The sequence below is a fragment of the Strongylocentrotus purpuratus genome, unplaced genomic scaffold (assembly GCF_000002235.5).
Source record: "Strongylocentrotus purpuratus isolate Spur 01 unplaced genomic scaffold, Spur_5.0 spur5_scaffold_6, whole genome shotgun sequence".
Lineage (NCBI taxonomy): Eukaryota > Metazoa > Echinodermata > Echinoidea > Camarodonta > Strongylocentrotidae > Strongylocentrotus > Strongylocentrotus purpuratus.
In genome coordinates, this window is record NW_022145612.1 from 10,464,123 (window position 1) to 10,485,625 (window position 21,503).

The window sequence follows — 21,503 nt, forward strand, 5'->3', positions numbered from 1 at the left end:
TTTTATACTCATCTTTAATAATCTCTCTCTCTCTCTCTCTCTCTCTCTCTCTCTCTCTCTCTCTCTCTCTCTCTCTCTCTCTATCTATCTGTCTGTCTTTCTATCTCTCTCTCTCTCTCATTAAGTAAAAACATGTTTTGTGAACTTAATTTACCTTGTCTTTCTACAGCCATTTGTCTCTTTTGTTGTGTTATTCTCTCTCTCTCTCTCTCTCTCTCTCTCTCTCTCTCTCTCTCTCTCTCTCTTCCTCTCTCTTTATCCCCCTCTCCAGTTTCTCTCCATCTATCTCCCTCTCTCTCCTCCTCCAGCTTTTTAATCATTTAAATTCTCATTATTTTGATCACAGACCGGTAACCGATTTAAAAGCAACATGTCCCAATTAACAAGAACATCGACTGAAAACAGTGTATTGTCACATAATAACTTTTATTTCCAACATCATGTTTTATCATCACTATTAGAACAAAAACATATGTCAAACAGCAAACAACTGGTAAATGTATAAACAATAAGTCCTAGTCTGGACGACAATAATTACTGTACAATACATTTTACATCGCTATATCCAGTTTCATATACACAAGAACCACCTCGCCGTACCTATATATTCCTTGAAAATTTCAAACATTGTTCAATTTTTCTCCCATTTTAATTGACGACACTTTCAACTGTGCCGAGGTTGAAAAATAAAAGATAGCAGAACAAATCTTCATCCCTGTTCTACGTTATTAAAAAAACCGTAAGTAACTAAAATGTAACAGGATTCCTGTCACAAACTTTCTTACCCGTTATGGAAATCCTAACAGCCACATGTATATTGTACATGATTTATATTTTCGTTGTCATGTCAGGCAAGAGTAAATTTCATTGATTACGCACACACAAAAATCGATCACCTAATGAAGTCTTGACTAAAGATTGAATTCATTAAACGTTCCACATGTCAAGATTGATGTGAATTTCTGAACAAGATATTTGCCTATATTTCGATGATTTCATGGCTAAAAGCATGATATCCTTTTTACTTTAACAAAGAGGGCGCGACATAGTTTTCATAATGTTATGTCATGACACGTTCAATAAAGCTTGTCTCCTACTAAGCTTCATGTTACATCAACAATAATATAAATGGTCAACTTTTAAGTACTATATCCTCGGTGAAAAAGTGGATCTGTGGAAAAGTGGAGACGACGTACTAGCGCATCTGAGGATGTCAAACAATATCCATACGAATCATTTAAAGTGATGAAAGTTTGCACAAAAAATAATAAGACAAAACGTAGACCTTCATCGTCGGAAAGATTTTGGTCATGTTTTCTGGGCTATAGTCACACTCACAAGAATTCTGTTCAACATGTAAAGCTTTATACAAGAAATGAAAGAAAGAACAAATTTCAATGAAAATTTATGTTAATTTTGTGTGCTATACAGTCATGTCGCAGGGGTATATTGAAAGAAAAATGAAAACAAAACAAAAAGCGTTAATAGAACAACTTGAGAATGAGAGGATTTTAGGAAACAATGTTTCTACAAAAGAAGACAGCTTGACACAATGATAAATGGTCATCTCACCATACCTTCCAGTTTACCCCCCCCCCCTAAATCTTTAAAACATGTAAAAATTTGACCATACAAGATCGAATCTTGAAATGGTGATGAGAAAGCGAGAAAAGTATTTCATAAGGCTCAACTACCGAGTATATCTCTGAATATTTCAGCAGATATTTTGTCAAAATTAGCTCTTGATAACTCATGACAGTTTAGTTCTCCACCTTTTAACAAGTGATTGGAATCTACAAAAAAATCAAATAACTAAACAAAAGTACTTTAATTGTTTCCGATAGTACTATATCATATAGGAGAAAATGGATTGAAATATTATTCATTCCTTTTTTAAGTACCATCAATTTGTGCAGGCGACAATGCGATATAATCAATTATGCTAGTAGTTGGCTGTAAAATCATTCTATACGCCATTATGAACATCAGCCTTCAACTTCAACGGCCTTCAAAAACTCCATACATCATGGCTAACAGAGAAAAAAAAATACATGTATATAATTGTTGTTTAATCGTCCTTTCAACTTAGTTGTTGTCTTTGTAACGGGCTGAACATTACAGTAAAAACCTCTTTACTAAACATATTTAAACTAGTCAAATTCATTTCAGGACTGAGAATCCATGTATCAAGCAGGAACCACAATGTTCCTGTTTTTTTTTTATATAAAGGACATTATTGGGCAAAATAAGTATCACTTTTGCATCCAAAGTTTACCTTTAATATTACTGAGGCAAACGGTAGATTGAAGAAAGAAAACAAGAAAAACTGTTGTCTTTCTCCTCCTCTTTGCAACCTCTGAAAAGTTAAAATATTATAACAAATAATGTCAGATTCCAATAAAAACAATAAACCATTTTGTTGGAAAACAAAGAACGACGAATACCTATAATTCCCATTCCCGATAGCTAGTACTGGATTGGAGTACAGTTGATTTAACTACGATTACTTGATGTACTGTTTGGATTGTTTCTCTTTAACATGCATGATGGTCGAACCATTGAGCTAAAAGCTATAATTTCTCTTCAGAATTAAAAAAACAACATCGTACAAGACGCATACAGGTCCGTCTTTCGATCCACTGTCATCTCAACAGTTGCCATGACTTTCACCGCTCACTTAGGTCTTCATTTTATTGGTAGGTCCTCTTACAGAATTTCATACTAAAGCTTCAATCAACACAAACTCGTAGGTCCTTCCACAAATAGTCGCAAATCGCAAGACATTCTCTTCTTACCATGCATAATGTCTACATTAAACCCTGTGAAGTACTATTATAAAACAAAGAGTCTTGGCATGATAATATTTGCACTGGATATCACGCCTCTCACTAAATGTCCTTTGGAGGGGATGTAAAAATCCAGACTCAGTCATAATCTTCCTTTATGTCTAATCGATGATGAGGCGGACTATTTGGATCCCCATTATCCGAACCGCCGTAATTACTCGCGTCTGAACCGTTGTCCAAACCGCACGCGCTATCAGTACTGTGGTTCGACACTATGCTGCTTGCGTTGGCCAGGTTACCCGGAAGTGTATTGTTGAGTCCACTAGAGCTTCCGGGTGGTAATCCCAATTTGACTTCCATAGCTTGCAGACGTTTCTCGGCCAATTCGCGTTCACGGGCTCCTTTGCAGCGTTTCCATTTCATGCGACGGTTCTGGAACCAGACTTTGACCTGAGATGGAATATAAATGAAGAAGAAAATGGGAAATTAAAAAAAAAAAAAAAGCTAAAACCGGGGTGCATATTCGTTAGCCATGTCTGTTCGAAACATCAAAAGAAACCTTTGAAAGAATATCGTCTTTAACATAACCTAGATTATAAACTAGAGAAGAAAAATAATATTTTGACAGGCAAGATGAATTACAAATCCAATAATACTCATGGTCACATATTGTATAATTATCTCTGATGCCTTGTCAGGAAAACTGAATTCGATTAGCAAGTTAGCAACATATCAAAGTCGATGGTATTATATCTCGCAGCTGCTATTCTTGAAATTTAAGTATTGTAATAATGAAAAGCTGATAATTAACAATCAACTTTCACTATACCTAAAACGACCATTATGAAACTATAACTAAATTAATAATAGAATTGATGATCTAATAATTCTATTGAACCGACGAGAAATACATGAATGATGCGAAACTTCTATTGACACAAAATAATCACAGACTGGCTGCCTCTGCCTTTGTTTATCGCTAACCTAGATGGCGCTCAACCTTCTTCTTTTTTTCGACCCAGAAACCCAGACGGTCTACTTGCAACGGAGTGCTGAGCCCATCTTTCGAACACTCTCTCAACCTCAAATAATATATCTGCGTAATGCTTTCAAAAACAAATATCTCGACATGTTTTGACCCACTTTTATGAATCCATTTCAAGCTCTTTGATCTTTCTGTGCCAGCCGTGTGGAAACAGCTGGGGCAAAATACTACGATATTTTGGATTTGGAAGAATTGAAATAATAATCGGTGCTCGTGGTATAATATACTGTAGTCCTAAGGCATTTTTAATATGTTATTCCTAATGAAATGATTTGATCCGAGCTTCGTGTGTGTCAAGTTATTTGATTTTAATGTTTATGATCACGGCTACAGCATAATCGTCGGTATATAGAACCTTTTTATTTAATTCTGTCCTTGCCGTGTTAAGTCGAGTTTTGAGCCGCATTTCATTTGAGCTGAATTTACGACCTAGTTTTAAAGATCAAAATTAAAAATTAACGTCACATCTTATAAAATATTATATTGGAAAATTATTCGCAACAATTATTCGCAACAATCATGACTAGCTTTGATAACACATGAAGAGAATGTATCTGTAAAGCGCTTAGAGACATCGTCGATGTATTTAGCGCTATATTAAAGCGAAACATTATTATTATCAATGTCATTTTGTAATATTTAAATTTGGTAAAGTATAAAGGCGTGTACATAGATATTTTCTAAGGTTGAGGCATCACTCGAGAGATTGCAAGCGCTCCCCTCTGAATAAGAGAGGACAAAACATATAGAAAGAACGAAGATGAATCCTTACACAATAGAATGTTCTATGAATATTTTACTTTCTATCCATCATCTCTCCTTCTTGCTTCGTACCCTCCTTCAAAATTATGCCATCCCTTTCTCCTATATTGCTTACAACTCTCCTAAATATCTTAGTATTTCTGCCCCACCTTTAATATTGTCCATTTCATTTCGACTTCTTCGCCTTCGTATTCTCCTTCCTTCTATCATTTTTTCATCCATACAATCTTCAATCTGGTATCTTCATATTCTATGTGAAATTCGCTTTCCACCAGTGCCCTCCATTACTTATAGATCCGTATACCCCTAAAAAACCACCATCCTCACCACCCCATACTCTTATTTCCACGGAGTCAAATTTCACTCTAAATGGCGTCAGCTGGGAGTCAACTCTATTCCTAGTTAAAGTGACACGGTTTCCGAATCAATTTGACTCGGATTGTGTGGCATCAGCTGAGAATTGACTCAATTCAGAGTCAAGGTGACTCCTTTTCCGTGTCACTTTAATTAGGAATAGAGTTGACTCCCACCTGACGCCATTCAGAGTGAAATTTGACTCCGTGGAAATAAGAGTGCACCCCACTCCTCCTCTACTTGTCTTATACAGGCTATACCACCCTTCCTGAACCCCTCCCCCTCCCACCCCGTCACCATCAACAACAAAATAATATCCAAACTCCTCTCTATCTCCTCTTCGATCATGCACCCACCTGTCTCTCGGTAAGGTTGAGTGTGACAGCGATCTCGTATCGTCGAAGTCTTGTCAAGTAGTTATGATGGTTGAATTCATTCTCTAGTTCTCTGATCTGCTCCTTGGTAAATGCCGTTCTTTCTTTACGAGGTTTGGCTGTTAGGTCGAGCTGCTTGTAGCCTCCCTGCTCTCCGGGTACGTTCCCTGCAGGAAGAGAAGAAAAATGTTGTTTTTAATATTCTTCATAATGCCACATTTAACATAAGACAACGTCCACAGTATATAGAAAATTTAATGAAATCGTGTTGATTTGAGCAATATTATGGAGATGCCCTTTAATTAGTTTAAAGGGATAGTTGAGTTCTGTTTTCAGACCGCAAATGCCTGCAAAGTGCAGGGTTATTGCTCTTATTCTTCTCTATGACATTTCTAGTACCCTTTTAGAAACTAAAATTGCTATGAAGGTAATTTTAGACCCCAAAATGTGTGAAATTTAGCCAATACGAGCATTCCAATTCAGCTCCACTTTAAAAAAAACACGGTGACCGTTAATTAATTATTTAATTAAAAATAACAATACATGGGCCGGCTGGTTGTGCGTAATAATTATAAGCAACACAAAAATGCCATCAAAAAGCCAACATCGGCATCGGCTGAAATACGATGTAAAAGGCGTTATTTTCAACGGTTTTTTCAAATTTTTCAAAATATCTAATATTTGTGGTGGTAGGCCTACACAAGTATTAGAAATCGTTATATTTCAGCCGTCTCTGAACCGATTTTGATCAAAAAAAGATGATTTTGTCATTTAAATATTATGTTCTTTCAAATTTGACACTTAGTTTTTCATTATCACTCACAAAATAATTTTGTGTAGCGCCCTCTGCAACAGAACTCAACTATCCCTTTAAGCGCTTTAATAATTTTGCTTCAATTTCAATCTTATAAAAGTATTCAAAAAATGTAGGCCCTATATATTTATCAAGTCCTGATTCACATTTGAATATCAAGATTAAACTATAAACAAAATCCCTATTTGTTTTGTCTCGTTTTGCTTTGACATATTTTGTTTTCTTTTTGAGATTTTTTCCAGACAATATGCTTCTTCTGATATTCATCATTTTTGTTTCTCTCAATCGGCCAAAGAAAATTGCCTCATGAACGAAGCTTCTATCCCCATTATTCAACAAACTATATTTTCCTCCGTGACACAATTTGACAAACGAGTTCCCCAAATATCAAAATACAGATTCCACAAACAGCCTCAGTGTCACACGATTCCGACCCCTCCCCAATCCATTAGCCGAATACGATGATGTCACTGACACTATACGAGCCCTTCTTGGGTGTTCTCTCGGCCGAGTGTAGCGGGCCAGGAATATGCTTTACCGTCCCTCTGTCAGCACACCGGTAATGGCGTTTTGTCGGGACGTTGAAGTTCAACGTGATGAGTAGATATTTGATATTTGTTGCCTGTATTCTGATCTGCTAAAGCTTTGCCGACCATGAACAAGCAAACTGTCGCTATTTAACAGAGATTTCATCTGCTTGAAAACCGTATTGATATATTATTTGTACACATTTCGTACGTGAAACAATGAAAACTATTTTCCCCTATATTCGATTGACTCATCTTCCTCACTTCCTCCTATAAGACAATGACATCGTGCAAGTGATGTTTATTTATTCGATTAATTCATACCACTATTTTGCACTGCCTTATACGACAATTACACAATAATTATATTCCACAAATACACAGAAATCTGTCACGAGAGGTTATTTTTTTTAATGCCTATAATTATCTTGTGTATAACTTAGATTTGGAGACAGATTCCTTTTGTGTGACAATTATGATCATAAAGAATCGTGCAAACATATTTCGCAATCAGATCACTACAGCCATATCCGTATTTTAGAAATTTTAAAGTTAAAGGTAAAGACCAGTTATGGTCATGCGATTGCATTGTGAAAGAAACGTTGTGGAATCGATCAGAAAAGGTTGATCATCTATAGCAACTAGCATCTGCAAGGTTCTGGAATCATTAAAATGATAAGAAATTCGGCCCATTCTTCGTAAAGTTACAAGCACTATACACAGAAAGATGTATATGGGACTACCCTATATCTCTCACAGTCCATACATGAAAGAAACAAATTTACCAAATATATGAATTAGTAGGCGGTTTCCCGTCAAATTTTGTATCACCATGTATTAGTCAAAACATATTCTTTCACATGATTGGTAATGAGAGCTTCCATTTCATTTTTTGAAATTGGGGCCTTTCCAATACTGGTCTTTACCTTTAATAAACGTGTTCTTTTTCCCCATCCATCTAGCTTGACTAGCTAGTTTTCAATGCCTACCCATTTTCATCAATTTACACCTCCTCCTTTCATTTCTAAAAAATATTATATGGGATTTATTCCCGCCATGTCACCCTTCACCCTTATAAAATGCGTGTGTCAATGGGGGCTTACCGTAAGCAAATTTGGTAATCAGTTGAATTTCCCCCAATTTCCGGTATTACATCCTATGTATACGACCAAAACAATAGTCTGCCTCCTAACCGCAAAGAGATGGGTTTGTTTTCGATTCTCATTTCGACTCTCACTCTCACAAAACAACACATCTCCTTTGAATGAGAACGACCACAGCTTTATCCAGGGGGCACAGGGACATGTGCCCCCCCCCCGCCACCCCGTTAACAAAATGCAACATGTATACCGTAATGCTATGCATCCACACTTTTCGAGATGTGCCGCCCCCTCCAATTAAATTGACTTTTTAATAATATTTCCTTACTTTTGTCAGATATTTACAAATGGGCGTCCCCCCCCCCCCCCCGGAAAAGAATCCGGGATCCGCTTGCACCAATGACTACACTCCCCATATCCATATCATGTCAACACGCGTTGGCATACAGGACCTATTGAAAATATTTGCGGCTACAGAGGAGCATAGTAATGTTGGGACTTCAATTCACATGCATGAAACGAAATCAATAATCATCATAATACCCCTATCGATCAGCCCATAGAAATAACATAAAATCAACTTTCTACTTTATATTTTCTGAATAAATGAGGAAAATAATGGCAAGGAAACCAAATTATAAATACCAAAACAAAAATAAACACCAGCAGAGAAACTTTGAGCAGACATTTACGAGGACGGTCGAACAACAGCGAACAACAAAAGAAACAGACATACATGTGAGAAAAAAACGGTATGAGCAGTACGATGTAGGGAGGGATTTTCTTCAAACCACAAAAATCATTAAATCCGCAATGTCTACCAGCAAACGGCTTAGTCCTAATTGTCGAGTAATTTGATCAGAGGGACCGCCTTTATTACACACACATTACCATCCGTTCCTCGAGGCATTAGGAAGTAGTTTGCGGGTCTGATATCAGTCCTTTCCATCTGAATCGTAACGTAATGGTCGTTATAAGGTCCCCCACCCCACCCGTATCTCCATCCTCAGCTCCAGGTTTGAGAGGGGATACCCAGGGATATGTGAGTTTAAATGGGACGTTAACAAATTAATAATCAAATAATCATTGTAATCCCCCTCTGTTTCTCTTTTAACTGATTTATTTGTTGTTAACATTGAATCTAGTAAGTAAATTTATATGATGGAATATAATTATAAGACACCAACAAATGTATGGGATAGCCCATTAAAAATTAGTGATATTCGTCTCCCGTCTCCCCTGCCCCTTCTTTCCATCTCTCTCTCTCTCTCTCTCTCTCTCTCTCTCTCTCTCTCTCTCTCTCTCTTCAACTATCTTTCATAATGTTTGTCTTTCTCTCTTCCCATCTCCTCTCAAGTTCTCATTTTCTCCTTTCCTCCCCTATCCATCTCACACACTCTCACTCTCTTTCTCATTTTTCTCTCACCTTCTCTCTAAGCTCTTCCAATCCCCGTGCTTGTCTCAATGACCAATTGATGATCCTATCACTCGGGGCGATGCAGGGACAGAGCCTTGTGAAATGGGCTAAAACAAACGCCCCTATGACGCTGTACAAATGCCTAGAACAATAACCGTCCTATTTGCATTGTACTGAGCTGAATGGGTCCTTTCGACCCTTTTCCCCATTGTCAAGGAACTTCTACTTGTCGTAGGTGTCTGCATGTTCAAAATCCGTTCAAACAAATGCATTACGTCCATGATTCAAACATGGAGAAGTTATACTGCCATGAAAGCAAAACCATAAACCTTAACCTATAGGACAGTTGTACAGCCATTCGGTTTTCCCCAACGGCACCCAAACTTCGAATTGCAAATCTAGAGCGACGATTCATTTCCTAATATTATTATTTGTCAAGAATCTTTTTAAAGAATATTGATGTACTTCATATTAATATTGAAGTTTCAAATACGATAATAAGCATTCAATGACCCTTACCACAACCCAACATGCACCTTCTCTTTCACATCTTCGTGTATAGAACAAAAAAAACCATAACAGGCTAGTGAATGGAAAAATAACCCAGAAGAGGCTGCCTGCATGTATAAACTCGATTCAAAATATCATAGGGTCCACTCGTAAGTACTTGTATATTTATATCCAAGAATTAACGACCATTGATGATGTTTGGTTACTTTTCAACACGGTCATGATGGCATACATCTAGCGTGGTCGGGCCGGGACACGCGCCGTTCGGTTCGTTTCGCTTGGCGGATATCGCCATCACGGCTGAACGCGTCGTTGATGTCAACACGATGTTATAATGATGTCGAATGATGGTCTTCTTACGCAATACATCAATCACTCCGACGATGATGAGGGGATGATGGTCAGTGCGATGACCATGGGAGGAGAACATTCTCTCTTTGCGCTGGCCAGTTATAACATTACTTGGACATGACTAGTTGTCAATCATGTAAATCAGCCTTGGTAGTATCACCTGCTTTTAATTCTAGGATCAAGACCATTACTTCAGGATATGTGCCTATGTTACGTGTTTTTCTCATGTGAGCTGCATATAGATTGATTTTTCGTGAGGAGGACGATCATCTGGCTGGGTTTCTGGTTTAACCATGTTTACATGACCTCTTATTTATCCTAATCAATAGGAGACTGGGCTATATACGACAAAGCAGGAATCCGAATTCCTCGTAATACCATGGATATACTAGCGACATATCCATGGTAAAATCAACAAAATCAATAATATCGATGGTAATATTAACACAAAATTAGTTCGTTGTGAATTTGGGATTTTTTTTTCATCACTCTACACAGTCTGGAAAAAAAATTACGACACACTCATCCTGAAACAATCTAATATGGTTCCTATATATTTTGTTAATATAAATAATAATAATACCTACATTTTCGAATTTGTTTGTGAATTCCTCTTTGTAGAGGGTACGTTTTTGCAAGTCAAAATGTCCATGTGTACCAGATGTACATTTTGACCAATGCGTGTCCCTGATTTGACTGGCACTTTTGTTATGCATGTATTTATCATTTGGGGATCCATCTTTACCCCTACCAATGTGTAATAAAAAGGGTCGTTTTCTACCCCGTTAGTGGACGCTCCCTGGTAATCTGCACCACTGTCCATCTGTGAGTCGTAAATAATTATAATGATTTAAAGTCCTACCAAATAGAGGTCGACGTCTGATTTTAAAGTCATAAGGGGCAGGCAGTGACCACATCGTGACGGTCAAATCTGTACTAATGGTTTCGAGGTTCAGTTTCGACTCATGCACGTTATACAAATACTGAGGGGGGGGGGGCATCTGAATTTATTTATTATTTAATATCAACATGTTCGGTTTTTATTTTTTCAATTTTTTTTCTTCATACGAATATCTTTGTTTATCATCTGATCATTACATAACGATGTCTTCAATTGCATGTACTAGTACATGTACATGTACTCGTTTAATACAATATTTTTCAGCCATCTCTGAAATTTTATTTTTCTAAAGACGATGTATGTAATTACCTTAAATTACAAAAAATGCAAATGAAACCACGTTTCCACTATAAACCAATCGTTCCATTCAATGTTCACCAATGTTTTACTCTAATGATTAGCTACTCTGTCAAAAAAGGTGGATTGTTTCAAATCATAAGAACTGTAGGGAACTAGAATAAACACAAAACAAAAAATGTTTCTGCGAAACGGCCCCCAATTATGCCCCCATTTCATGATGGACAAGGGACGTGCCGTCAATTTAAAGTGAAAAGCCGGGTTCTATTTCATTAATGTACTCTGTTGTTTCATGATGAATTACCATTATACATGTCAAAATAGAGTGGAAGAACTCAAATAGTTTCGTTTAGATGATCGGCACTGCACGTTCCTTAGTATTCACACGCCCCTGACTCTGATATGTTACGACAATCCCCGCGAATTATGATTCATACATCCCTTGATAAACTATTCCTTTCCCAATCATTTATCTGACATCCTGCTCTTTAATCTCCCCAAAATATTCTTCAATCCAAAACATGAAAATAAGATGTCAGGAAAGCAAACCAGAGGGGAATGTGCTCCAATTATTTTCTGACCGAACTGGGGTTTGGGGAGGAAGAGAAAGAGAAATGAAATGAGGGGTAAAATATAGAAGATGATGGGGCGGGGGGGGGGGGGCGGCTCAGTACATGATTAACGGCTGTAGAGGGTTGGTATCGTTCAGGTCGGATGGGATGAGTTATGGCTGACGACAAGACTTAGGGCACCATTCCAGCCAGAAATTAAAGGCTCCCATTATTACATACATGCGAACCCAGCAGTAAGTAAAGCATCGAATATAATTTTATTCGAATCAGTCATTTGTTGGCACTACCAACACTCAAAATACCAAATAATAGCTTAGTGATGAAATCCTACTCAAATACCTCCTAATACTATTCTCCCTAACTTTTAGTTATCATTCTTTCGTCTTGGTACTCCATTACTACTCCTATTCTTGTCTTCATCATCTTCTCATTATTGTTTTCCCCATCTCTGTTTTTTTTCCAACGCCTTATTCGTTTTCCCTTAATATCACCTTAGTCCCTTCATAAAGTATATATCCCACTTATTCAACAGTGCAATCTTTTTCTTTACCATTTTGTCACATATTTTTTTTAATCATAATTTCTTATCTGCTCCGTGCTTTAACCAAAATCGTTGAGGGACTCGTTAAAAATTTGCTCCGGTATTTTCTCGGATCGTAACCCTTAGCTACGGTTCATCGTCTGGGCTATATTTCTTCATATCAAACGAGTATTGACTGTGACACCGAACCGGACAACTCATTTTTCATTTCCATCTCTTTTTATCCTTTCTAAATTTCATATTATCTTCATGACGAAGTACCTGGTGATTTTTCTGGGCCTGATGACCATGAACTCGTCTTTCTTTTCTTATAGTATTTAGACGATTGTTGTTTATTTACAGCTGCTGGATTTTTTATTCCAAATCCTCTTTCGTGGGTCGATAAGGGAATATCTTAAGCCGCATATGAAATCCACAAAACACGGATTAGATCACTATCGTCAAAACCAGGATTTGTTTTCTTCGTCAAAAAATACTATAACACTGATCACGAGTCAAAACGGGAAACGTTCTGAGATTCTTTTTTTCCTTCATTTTAGTCCACCAACTTCATTGTATCATGATGCAAATGAGGGTGGGGGAATATAAATATTTCACTTCGACCTGCTACAGCAAGTGGTTTACTGCAGTGCGAAAGTATCTACATCTAGGCCTTAGGTCTAATTCGGGCCTGATCTTAAACACTAATTTGTTATCAATGCTTAATGTAACCATACCAATAATCAATGTGATATGGACCGAATTTTCGTTGGAAAACGGTCATTGTGTTTATCGCGAAAGATTATCTATTACTACAGACCAATGGTCTTATTCAGTCCTAACCTGAGACGATAATTTGTGATCAAGAATTATTATTCTCAACGAAAGATATAAATTTCTTTCTTTCGAAAACTGATATCTTCATCCTCGTTCAGAAACGGGGGATTTTTTATCGCTGGAGAACAGACTTTACGACGTGTAATTTCAGCATCTTGATATGGTATGACAGGTGCGCGACTTTAAACCCTTCTGCGCACCGAGTGATGTAATATCTGACCAATCAGAGCCATTCTTATTCGCTCCTGAGGGAATTGGAACTTCAGAGATTACAGGGCCCATACTGGGAGTTGTTTTTCATCGTATTCTTTACTACCATGTTTCGACTTCCTTTCCGCATTCACTTATTGCAGAAAACAGGTGGTTCTGAAAAACTTTACAAGATTCATAGATGTAGGTGAATTTATGAAGGACAAATTTGTTTGGATAATAGCAGTAATAGTAGGATTGGTTCTTAATCATCGTATCGTAAAATTTTACGGAAACGTCGTATTGTGGACATTTCCCGCGTTATTTAGATTTATATCATGAAAATGCTTAATGATATTATTTCTTTTTCTTTGTAGTTCAGTGATTTGCCATGGATTTAACTGCTAAATCAGATAGATTATAATCCATCAAGACGAACTTTTGTCACGCTCTGTTTTTCTTCAAATTCTAAAGACGTTTACGTTTAATGCTATCATTTTCATCCTAGCACGACATAATAACAGTTTGCAGGCACAAACCCTATAGTCAGTGTCTGCGCTATGAGACTATGATAAGCTCTGAACTTTATCTGCTTTTCTTATTTAACCCAGCCAGATACTGACTTAATATGTAGGCTCTGCTAAAGGCGTTAATAGGAATTGTGATAAAGTGTCAAATTTGAGTCTGTGCTTGCAGACTTACCTGATGTTATGGTTTGATGTCAAAGTAATAGAGAAGTATTAATTGGACCCGAATGACCTCTCCTCATTAAACCCAGATGGAATTTTTCCTTTTGTTTCCTCTTGTTTATATGAGATGCGTCGTATCTAATTACAGGGAGACTTTGGTCGCTCTCATAAACGGTATATCGCTCAATTAAAACACAAGTCACGAAATGAGGTATGTTGTGACAATGCTATATATTTTTACAACTCGTTAAAATGAGAAGGCCCCAAGAGGTTACTAATTGCACGCAACTGAACAAGACACGGATAATATTCATTACAGCCACAAAACAACATCCCTGTCGAACAGATTTGGATGTTGTCTGTCAATAAAGTTTAGACGAAAAGAAATTGAAAACAATATTCTTTCACAAGAGCTTTTAATATTTGTTTTTCAGGGAAGTTATGCAAATGCTCCAAACTTATTCATGGTGATTTTAATCACGTAGAAGGACCCATAAAACATGGTTATATCAGTGTAGAGTATACAGAGAGCAATGTGGTATATTATTAGTGAACGCTCGTGATACTCATACGAGAGGTCACAGGTTCGATCCTTGCTCGATGCTCACATCCTCGGAGAAGGTGTTTTACCCACAATTGACATTGTATGGTCAAGTTTGTTTCTATCATTACAGTGTGCTAAACTACAAACATTATTTCAAGATCACATAACATGTTATGATTTCGAACCCCTCCTCTTTTCAAGGTTAATGATGATACTTTGTATTAGACTATAGATAAAACCTACCGTTGCTATCTGGACTGCCTTTTATCGTGAGATCATCTGCACAATTTGTTGTTTGCTGGTGATGTCCCAGTGCCGTGGGCGACACGATTGGCGGACTGGATGCGGTGACAGGGGGTGATCCTCCCCCTACTCCACCACCCCCTCCGCCTCCTCCTCCAATCCCAGTCCCCGATGACTTGAGAATGTCCAGGTCGTGTGTGGAGATGTAGTCGGAGTGTGTTGGGGTGTGGTGCGCGGAGGGGTATATGCGGTAAGCTGGTGTGTGGGGGGCAACGCCCCCGGAGTGGAGTCCACGTGACCCTGCTGCCGAAGCCGCCACGCTCCAGTCCTGGTATTGGGTGTGGTGGGAAGGGGCTTGATGGGGGTGGTGGACACCCCCTGATGCAGCCGAGTGGTAGGGCATGCTGGGTAGCGACATCCCGGATCCGCCCAGTGATCTCTGTGAATCGAGGGTGAAAAGAATGAAATATGATTAATTATATGATTAATTATTCGTTTATTTATTTTATTTTATTTTTTTATTTTTTTTCGGGGGGGGGGGGGGGGGTCTTCTTGGTTTTTTGATGTACTATGATATATGATCTCTAAGAATGCTCTCCCATCAAATCAACAATACTTGTATTACATTGGTTTATTGGTTTTTCCCACCTCCCAGTATTCAATGAAATATCATCACCATTACGCCACGTACTCGTCAGATGTGCGGACAACGAATAATACGTTAACGTTTTAACAGCACATCTCCACAACACATTTCATTCCAGTAAATTGCGCAAATTGCTAACAATAACATCTTATTCATTCTGCAAAAAAAATAATGGTGGGTAGGGTGGGGTAGAAAGAAAAGAAGAGAATGATATGACTGAAGAGAAATGGGTCGAGTTCTAGTGCTGAGAAGATGAAGACTGACCGCGTAATATATCACACCTCGCACCAAGTAATACAAGAACGATAACGATGGATATGTATGCAAATGACACCGAGTATCATTACACACATAGGGGGTATCTCGCATCATGATGTGTCATAGGTAGGAGTATCATAATAGTCATCACTATATTCCATATAGGATATCATGCGGTATATTATATATCTCTTATAATTTCAAATCATAACAAAATCGTTCAGAGACATGCGGGTAGTATTTGACCTGTGACATTGTTATTTCAGCTGGCTGTAAACTAAACTTATATTCGAAATAGATATACTATATAGTTTCTTTCCTCCCGTTCAGAAGTTGGTGTGAAATTCGTTTTAATATCAACTGAACAGTTCAAGAATGTTACACTACGGATTGAATCTCGAAAGAGATATATATCTCAGCTGTAATGGACGTTGGAAAAGGTGTTTCTCAGCAAATACAAATATTACGAAGAAAAACAGCAGTTTCGAATACCATTAATACAGCCAACATACGTCCCCAACCCCAACCCCCCCCCCCCCCCCCATATCATCCCCTCCCAATCACGGACCCATAATGGAACTTTAATTTGGTTGCAGTAGGTCTACTTGGCCCATATAGTATGCCATAGATCACAAGAAAGTTCTTACAAAGAAAGAATTCACTACAAAGAGTTTCTAGAGGAGTATTTCCTCAGACCCCCACATCGTTTTTCAAGCATTCGACTCTTAAGTAGGCTGTTTAGCAGCACAAAATACATTTTGCCCCTCCCCGTTTACGATGCAGAAACTTTTCCTTCATCAACAACAAAGAACGACGCCCTCAAGTTCTTCAAAAAACAAGATGGATTTGGATTTACCAACTACATGGTACCCTCATACTTCAATACGATCCTTGGGGAAGGCCTTACTCCTAATCTATGTACTTTTCGTCCTGAAACACTACGTCTCTTGAGCATGTAGATTCTGTTAGGAGCCAGAAGGGCATTGTCTCCTTTTCTTTACATTATGAGTTAACGTTCTTCTGACCCTAAGATTTGAGTTCACAAAAAAGACAGTAAACTATACCTCGTCCACTCATATAACAAGATGTGAAAGGCAAGGCTGGCGGTCGGATCCGTCAGGCTACCCGATGCCTGAAACAAATTTGTAGCGCCATCCGAAGCGATATTCGTCACGAGTGAATCACGGCGAGGGTGAGATGGGTATTCACCTGCTCACCTTTCATCACAAGTCCTCTCCTCATCTCTCTCTCTCTCTCTCTCTCTCTCTCTTTCTCTCTCTCTCCCCCTCTCTCTCTCTCTTTCTCTCTCTATCTCTCTATCTCTCTCTCTCTCTCTCTTCCTTTTTTTATTTCTTTACTCCTCTCTCTCTCTAGGTCCTCTACCCCCTATCTCTCCCCCTCTCTCTCTCTCTCTCTCTCTCTCTCTCTCTCTCTATCCACTCCCATTCGACCGGATCATCCAGTCAACCATCCATCTGTTGTCCGTTCATCTATCCTCCACTATCACCAACCTCACCACCTACCTCAACCTATATACCTCTGCCCATGAAGTTTACTAGCACCATGGAACTAAGTGCCCTTTCCCTAGTCATAATCACGCGAGTTCAAAAAGGCATTCGATAAGATCGTAGTAGGTGTTGATTAAAAGCACAATAGTTAAGCTAAAGAGTTCATCTTCATCTTCAAAGGGTCTTGCCTCTGGTGCTTTTGGTAAACACATACAAAAGGTCTTTCGCACCTTCAGGCATCAGCATTTACAAATAAATACAAGAAGCCAAACCAAGAGATGCTCATGAACATTTTTGGTTACATATTGATCATGCTTTTCAATTTGATGTCAATAGCATGAGGGGAATTATTCGGATAAAAAATATAATTATTTTGTTTTTCTATTATAATGTAAATGAAAGATTCATATAGGACGAAATAATGAAAACGAGAGTATGAGGTAAATGTAGCCATTTTAGCATACACTTGCAAGGATCCGACAAGTTGAAATACTATCCAACCATACAGCATCCTTTACTAGTGCAATGACTTGAATTTCGTCATGGTGGTCTGATCATCCCATCGCCGCGGCTTATTTTCTCTCCATCATTTCACATGATTAACAAATATGACTAAATTAATGTTGCTCTTAATTAAGCTGCGTGTATGAACGCAATGATGCGATGTCGGGCATGTCGCAACACAATCGTCATTCTGAAGATCATAATCCAAATGTTGGGGAGCTAAATAGACTGATTTAATAAAAGACGAATTAACGTTTCACGTGCTTGTCTTTATAGACGATATAAATACCACCAAAAATAAAAGTATAATTTCTGGTGTTTCTATTTTTTTCATTCCAATTTAAAAAGTTAAAACATATAAAGATGAAACAATGACAATTTTACTATTTTGAGTAAAATACGAGTTAACATCAGGACCTAGATACTTTTGAGGCGAATCCAACACGAACAAATATTCATACATGGAAAAATAGAATAAGATATTCCCAGAATAACAGAATATAGTCAGTGTTGTCTTCTGCATTGTATCCCCTTGATTCTTTTGTTCCAGCTCATTTCTAGCGAAATAAAAAATAAAAAATTACGTGACCCCGTAATAAGCGGTGAAATTAAAATGTAATGATATTGAGATATTTCCAAATTAATGTTTGATGATCAGAATTCATTAATATTTAAGGAGTTCATATTTTAGATGATTATATTCCCCTTAGTTGTAGAATCTCTGCAATTGTAGAAATAGAAAAATTCACACGCAGAGATATCCTCTAATAACTCTGAACCTTATCTCGTAAAGGTCTCGTCCGGTCCTAGACGGAAATAGATCAAAATATCAAGCTATACATTTCCTAAGTTTACCTTTCTAATCATAATATCAAATCCGAGGTCTGCACACGTTTAGTTCCTGTGGACGTTCAGTATAAAGACGCTGAGGAAATCTCTTGTTCTTTGGAATATTTCCTCGCATGAGCCGCTATGATTTATGGTCCCCACGTGGAGTGATCTTACAACATTGTTTCAAGTCGGTTATCAAGAGGAAAACTACGTTAACCTCTTGACCCCTCCAACAAAAACCTGTCGACGTTTCGGGTGGAAATATTGAAAATCCCGCGATTTCCGCGTAATTTAAATCTACGTTTCCATTGTTTCTGCCCTTTTTCATAATTCACTAATGAAGTGAGAGGTTCAAGCGGTAATGACTGCCTAAGCTTGCCGACGATGTGGCGCACAAAACGACTATCGTGTGAGCTGCATAACTGTTAAAAGATAACTGAATATCACTTTCATAGGTATCCTGGATGTTTGTAAATTCCCATTCATTCTCATATGGTTCTAGTTACCGGAAGAATCAAGCGTAAAGGGCTCTCACATTTACCCATCCAGGACATGCAACTGCATCATTTTGCTGTTGCTGATGCAAATATCACTTTATCATCCTTATTAAATATACAACTAAAAAAAAAATGGTATTATATCATATGCATCTGTATTAAGGATAATGGCATGATAATTGGACTGAAATTTGCACTGATTCATATCACTAAACACGTATTAATGAGAACGAAATTATAAAGTGCGAAGAAATCGCGATGTTTTACTTGTGTGCTTCATTTATCATTGCCATCAATACGAATGAACAAAGGTAATGGCGAACCAAATAGTTCAAGCCCGAGCTGATTGCACATAATATACACCCATCCTTTCTTTCTCTCGAAGCCACGGAGGCTGCAAACCAAACATGATATAAGTAAAGCGATGAGAGATGGAGAAGAACCCATCAGGTCGGGCTAGCGCGTGCTCTGTTTGGATTGTAACAATTTGATGTTTTCCCAACAGCAAGCCCCGATCACTGGGGTATTTTCCTACCCTCCCCAATGCCAAGATCGCGTCTTCTTCGGTTTCATCTCGCTCTGTAGTGAAGTGGAGCTGGACGCAAGATGATGGGAGCTTCTTAGCGAGCGAGCTTCGATACTCTTACGCTGATCGGAGAATAGAGTGGGGGATAAGGAACAGTATAACCCCTTCCCATTAATGTACGATCGAATTAGAATTCATAATTGCAGTTGTGCTCGAAGTCATTAATAAACTTTAGAGAAAGATATCAATACGTGTACTATGATACAATGAAATTAGCATGCTCTTGATTCAAAAGCTAGTTTCGGAAACGAAACTAAATAATTTCGGGAAATCGGAAATCGCTACTGTTGAAATCCTTAGGATATAATACCTTATGATGGTATCAAGTGTCATTTTTATACACAATCATTTGTTTGGATATTAATTACTACACAAAGTACACAGCATGGCACGGGTGTCGAAATGATGATTTGACTTGTACTATTTGTAGTACAATCAACAAGGCAAGAATAAAGACTGTTGTTGATGATCCAACGTTCATTCCACCCCACTCCCTCGATACTTCAAGTTCTAAAAACGACGTTGGTCGCCCCAGAGGCGTGCTGCCGTATTAACTCGACTGTTGACTCAAAATATTGTAAGTGAAAGAGATCTCGGCATCACAGAGCTCGGGAAGCAAAAACCCAAGGTGTGTATCGAGGATGAGAGTAAGACAGAGCCCTGCTAAGAAAAGCCAAGCAAATAGAAAGAATTTTAGAGTTGGTGCGAAGGAAGGTGAATACCCCCACGAATTTACACGTGTGGGATTAAGCTAAATCTCCTGGTATAAACTTAATTGATATGAAACAACATGCGACTGATCTTGATCAAATATTAGTCCCGATTCATTGTAGGACAGCGGTCCTTTGCCTTTTTTACTCTATATAGAAAATATACGTAATGCACTACAAGAATACCTTTTTGTTTTCTTTTCTGTTTTCGCGTGGACTAATTTTAGCATTGAGCTAAGAATCCGAAGTGCAGCCACGCGGCCAAGGCAGCCCTTCTTCTGTTATTACGTAAGCAATACATCTTCCTTAGATGTCGATATACCGGCGGAGAAACAGGCAGAGTCAAAATGAGGATGACCGGGCATTGGATAGTTAAAAAATTAGAAGACTACAACTTCGAAATTCGTACAATGGTACAGTGGATTTTAAACAAATCATTCATTAACAAATGTCTATGCCTGGCGAGCCCGAACAACTTTTTTTAGATGCAATAATAATTTGCTGAACGAAACAAAATACCTTCAACAGATTGCAATATCAATACGTTCTTTAATGTTTTCTTTTGTTCTACACCATTGCATTGATGAATCATCTCCTCCATGTGCTTTCTGCCACCCCCCCCCCTCCCTCTCTCTCTCTCTCTCTCTCTCTATACCAACATGTGTTGGTAGTACCGTATTTTTGTATGGCCATTCCCTTCAAGACCACGAGAAAAATCCTGACAATGATACCACGAAATGTCCGCTACATGCATGGTCACGTGGTTATTCACATACGTTTTATGGTATGGGACTTCAGATATCGTAAAATTTATCATGATAAATAGCTTTTGTAAACAGTACGTGAAAATCTGAATACGCTTATACTGCAATGCATAAAGAAACAAAAAGAGAGTATCGTATCGATTTGTAAAAGGATATTAGACGGATATGAAATAGGTTTGTAACCACAATACAAACAGAGTATTTCACTTGTATCCGTAGTCTGATCACAACATGAAACCATAACAACGCACTTTCCGACTGTAGAAATTTCACGTACTACACACCAATAACACGTTGTAACCAAAGAATCTTACTATGTAACCTCTGTTCCCTCCTTCCCTATAATAAGCAGAGATGTGAATGACTT

At 38.0% G+C, this 21,503-nt stretch overlaps 1 protein-coding gene across 1 annotated transcript in view; it reads right to left on the reverse strand.

Annotated features, from left to right (window-relative positions):
- Nucleotides 1-405: 405 nt before the first annotated feature.
- The window catches only part of LOC577108 (homeobox protein MOX-2), a 35,537-nt gene continuing 14,439 nt past the window's right edge, over nucleotides 406-21,503 (reverse strand). The window contains exons 2-4 of the mRNA XM_030972836.1: nucleotides 14,833-15,271; nucleotides 5,304-5,488; nucleotides 406-3,236 (exon numbers count right to left, since the gene is read on the reverse strand). Of these exons, the coding sequence (XP_030828696.1) occupies nucleotides 2,925-3,236; nucleotides 5,304-5,488; nucleotides 14,833-15,271 (936 nt within the window). The 3' untranslated portion in view covers nucleotides 406-2,924. The remainder of the gene's footprint in view (nucleotides 3,237-5,303; nucleotides 5,489-14,832; nucleotides 15,272-21,503) is intronic.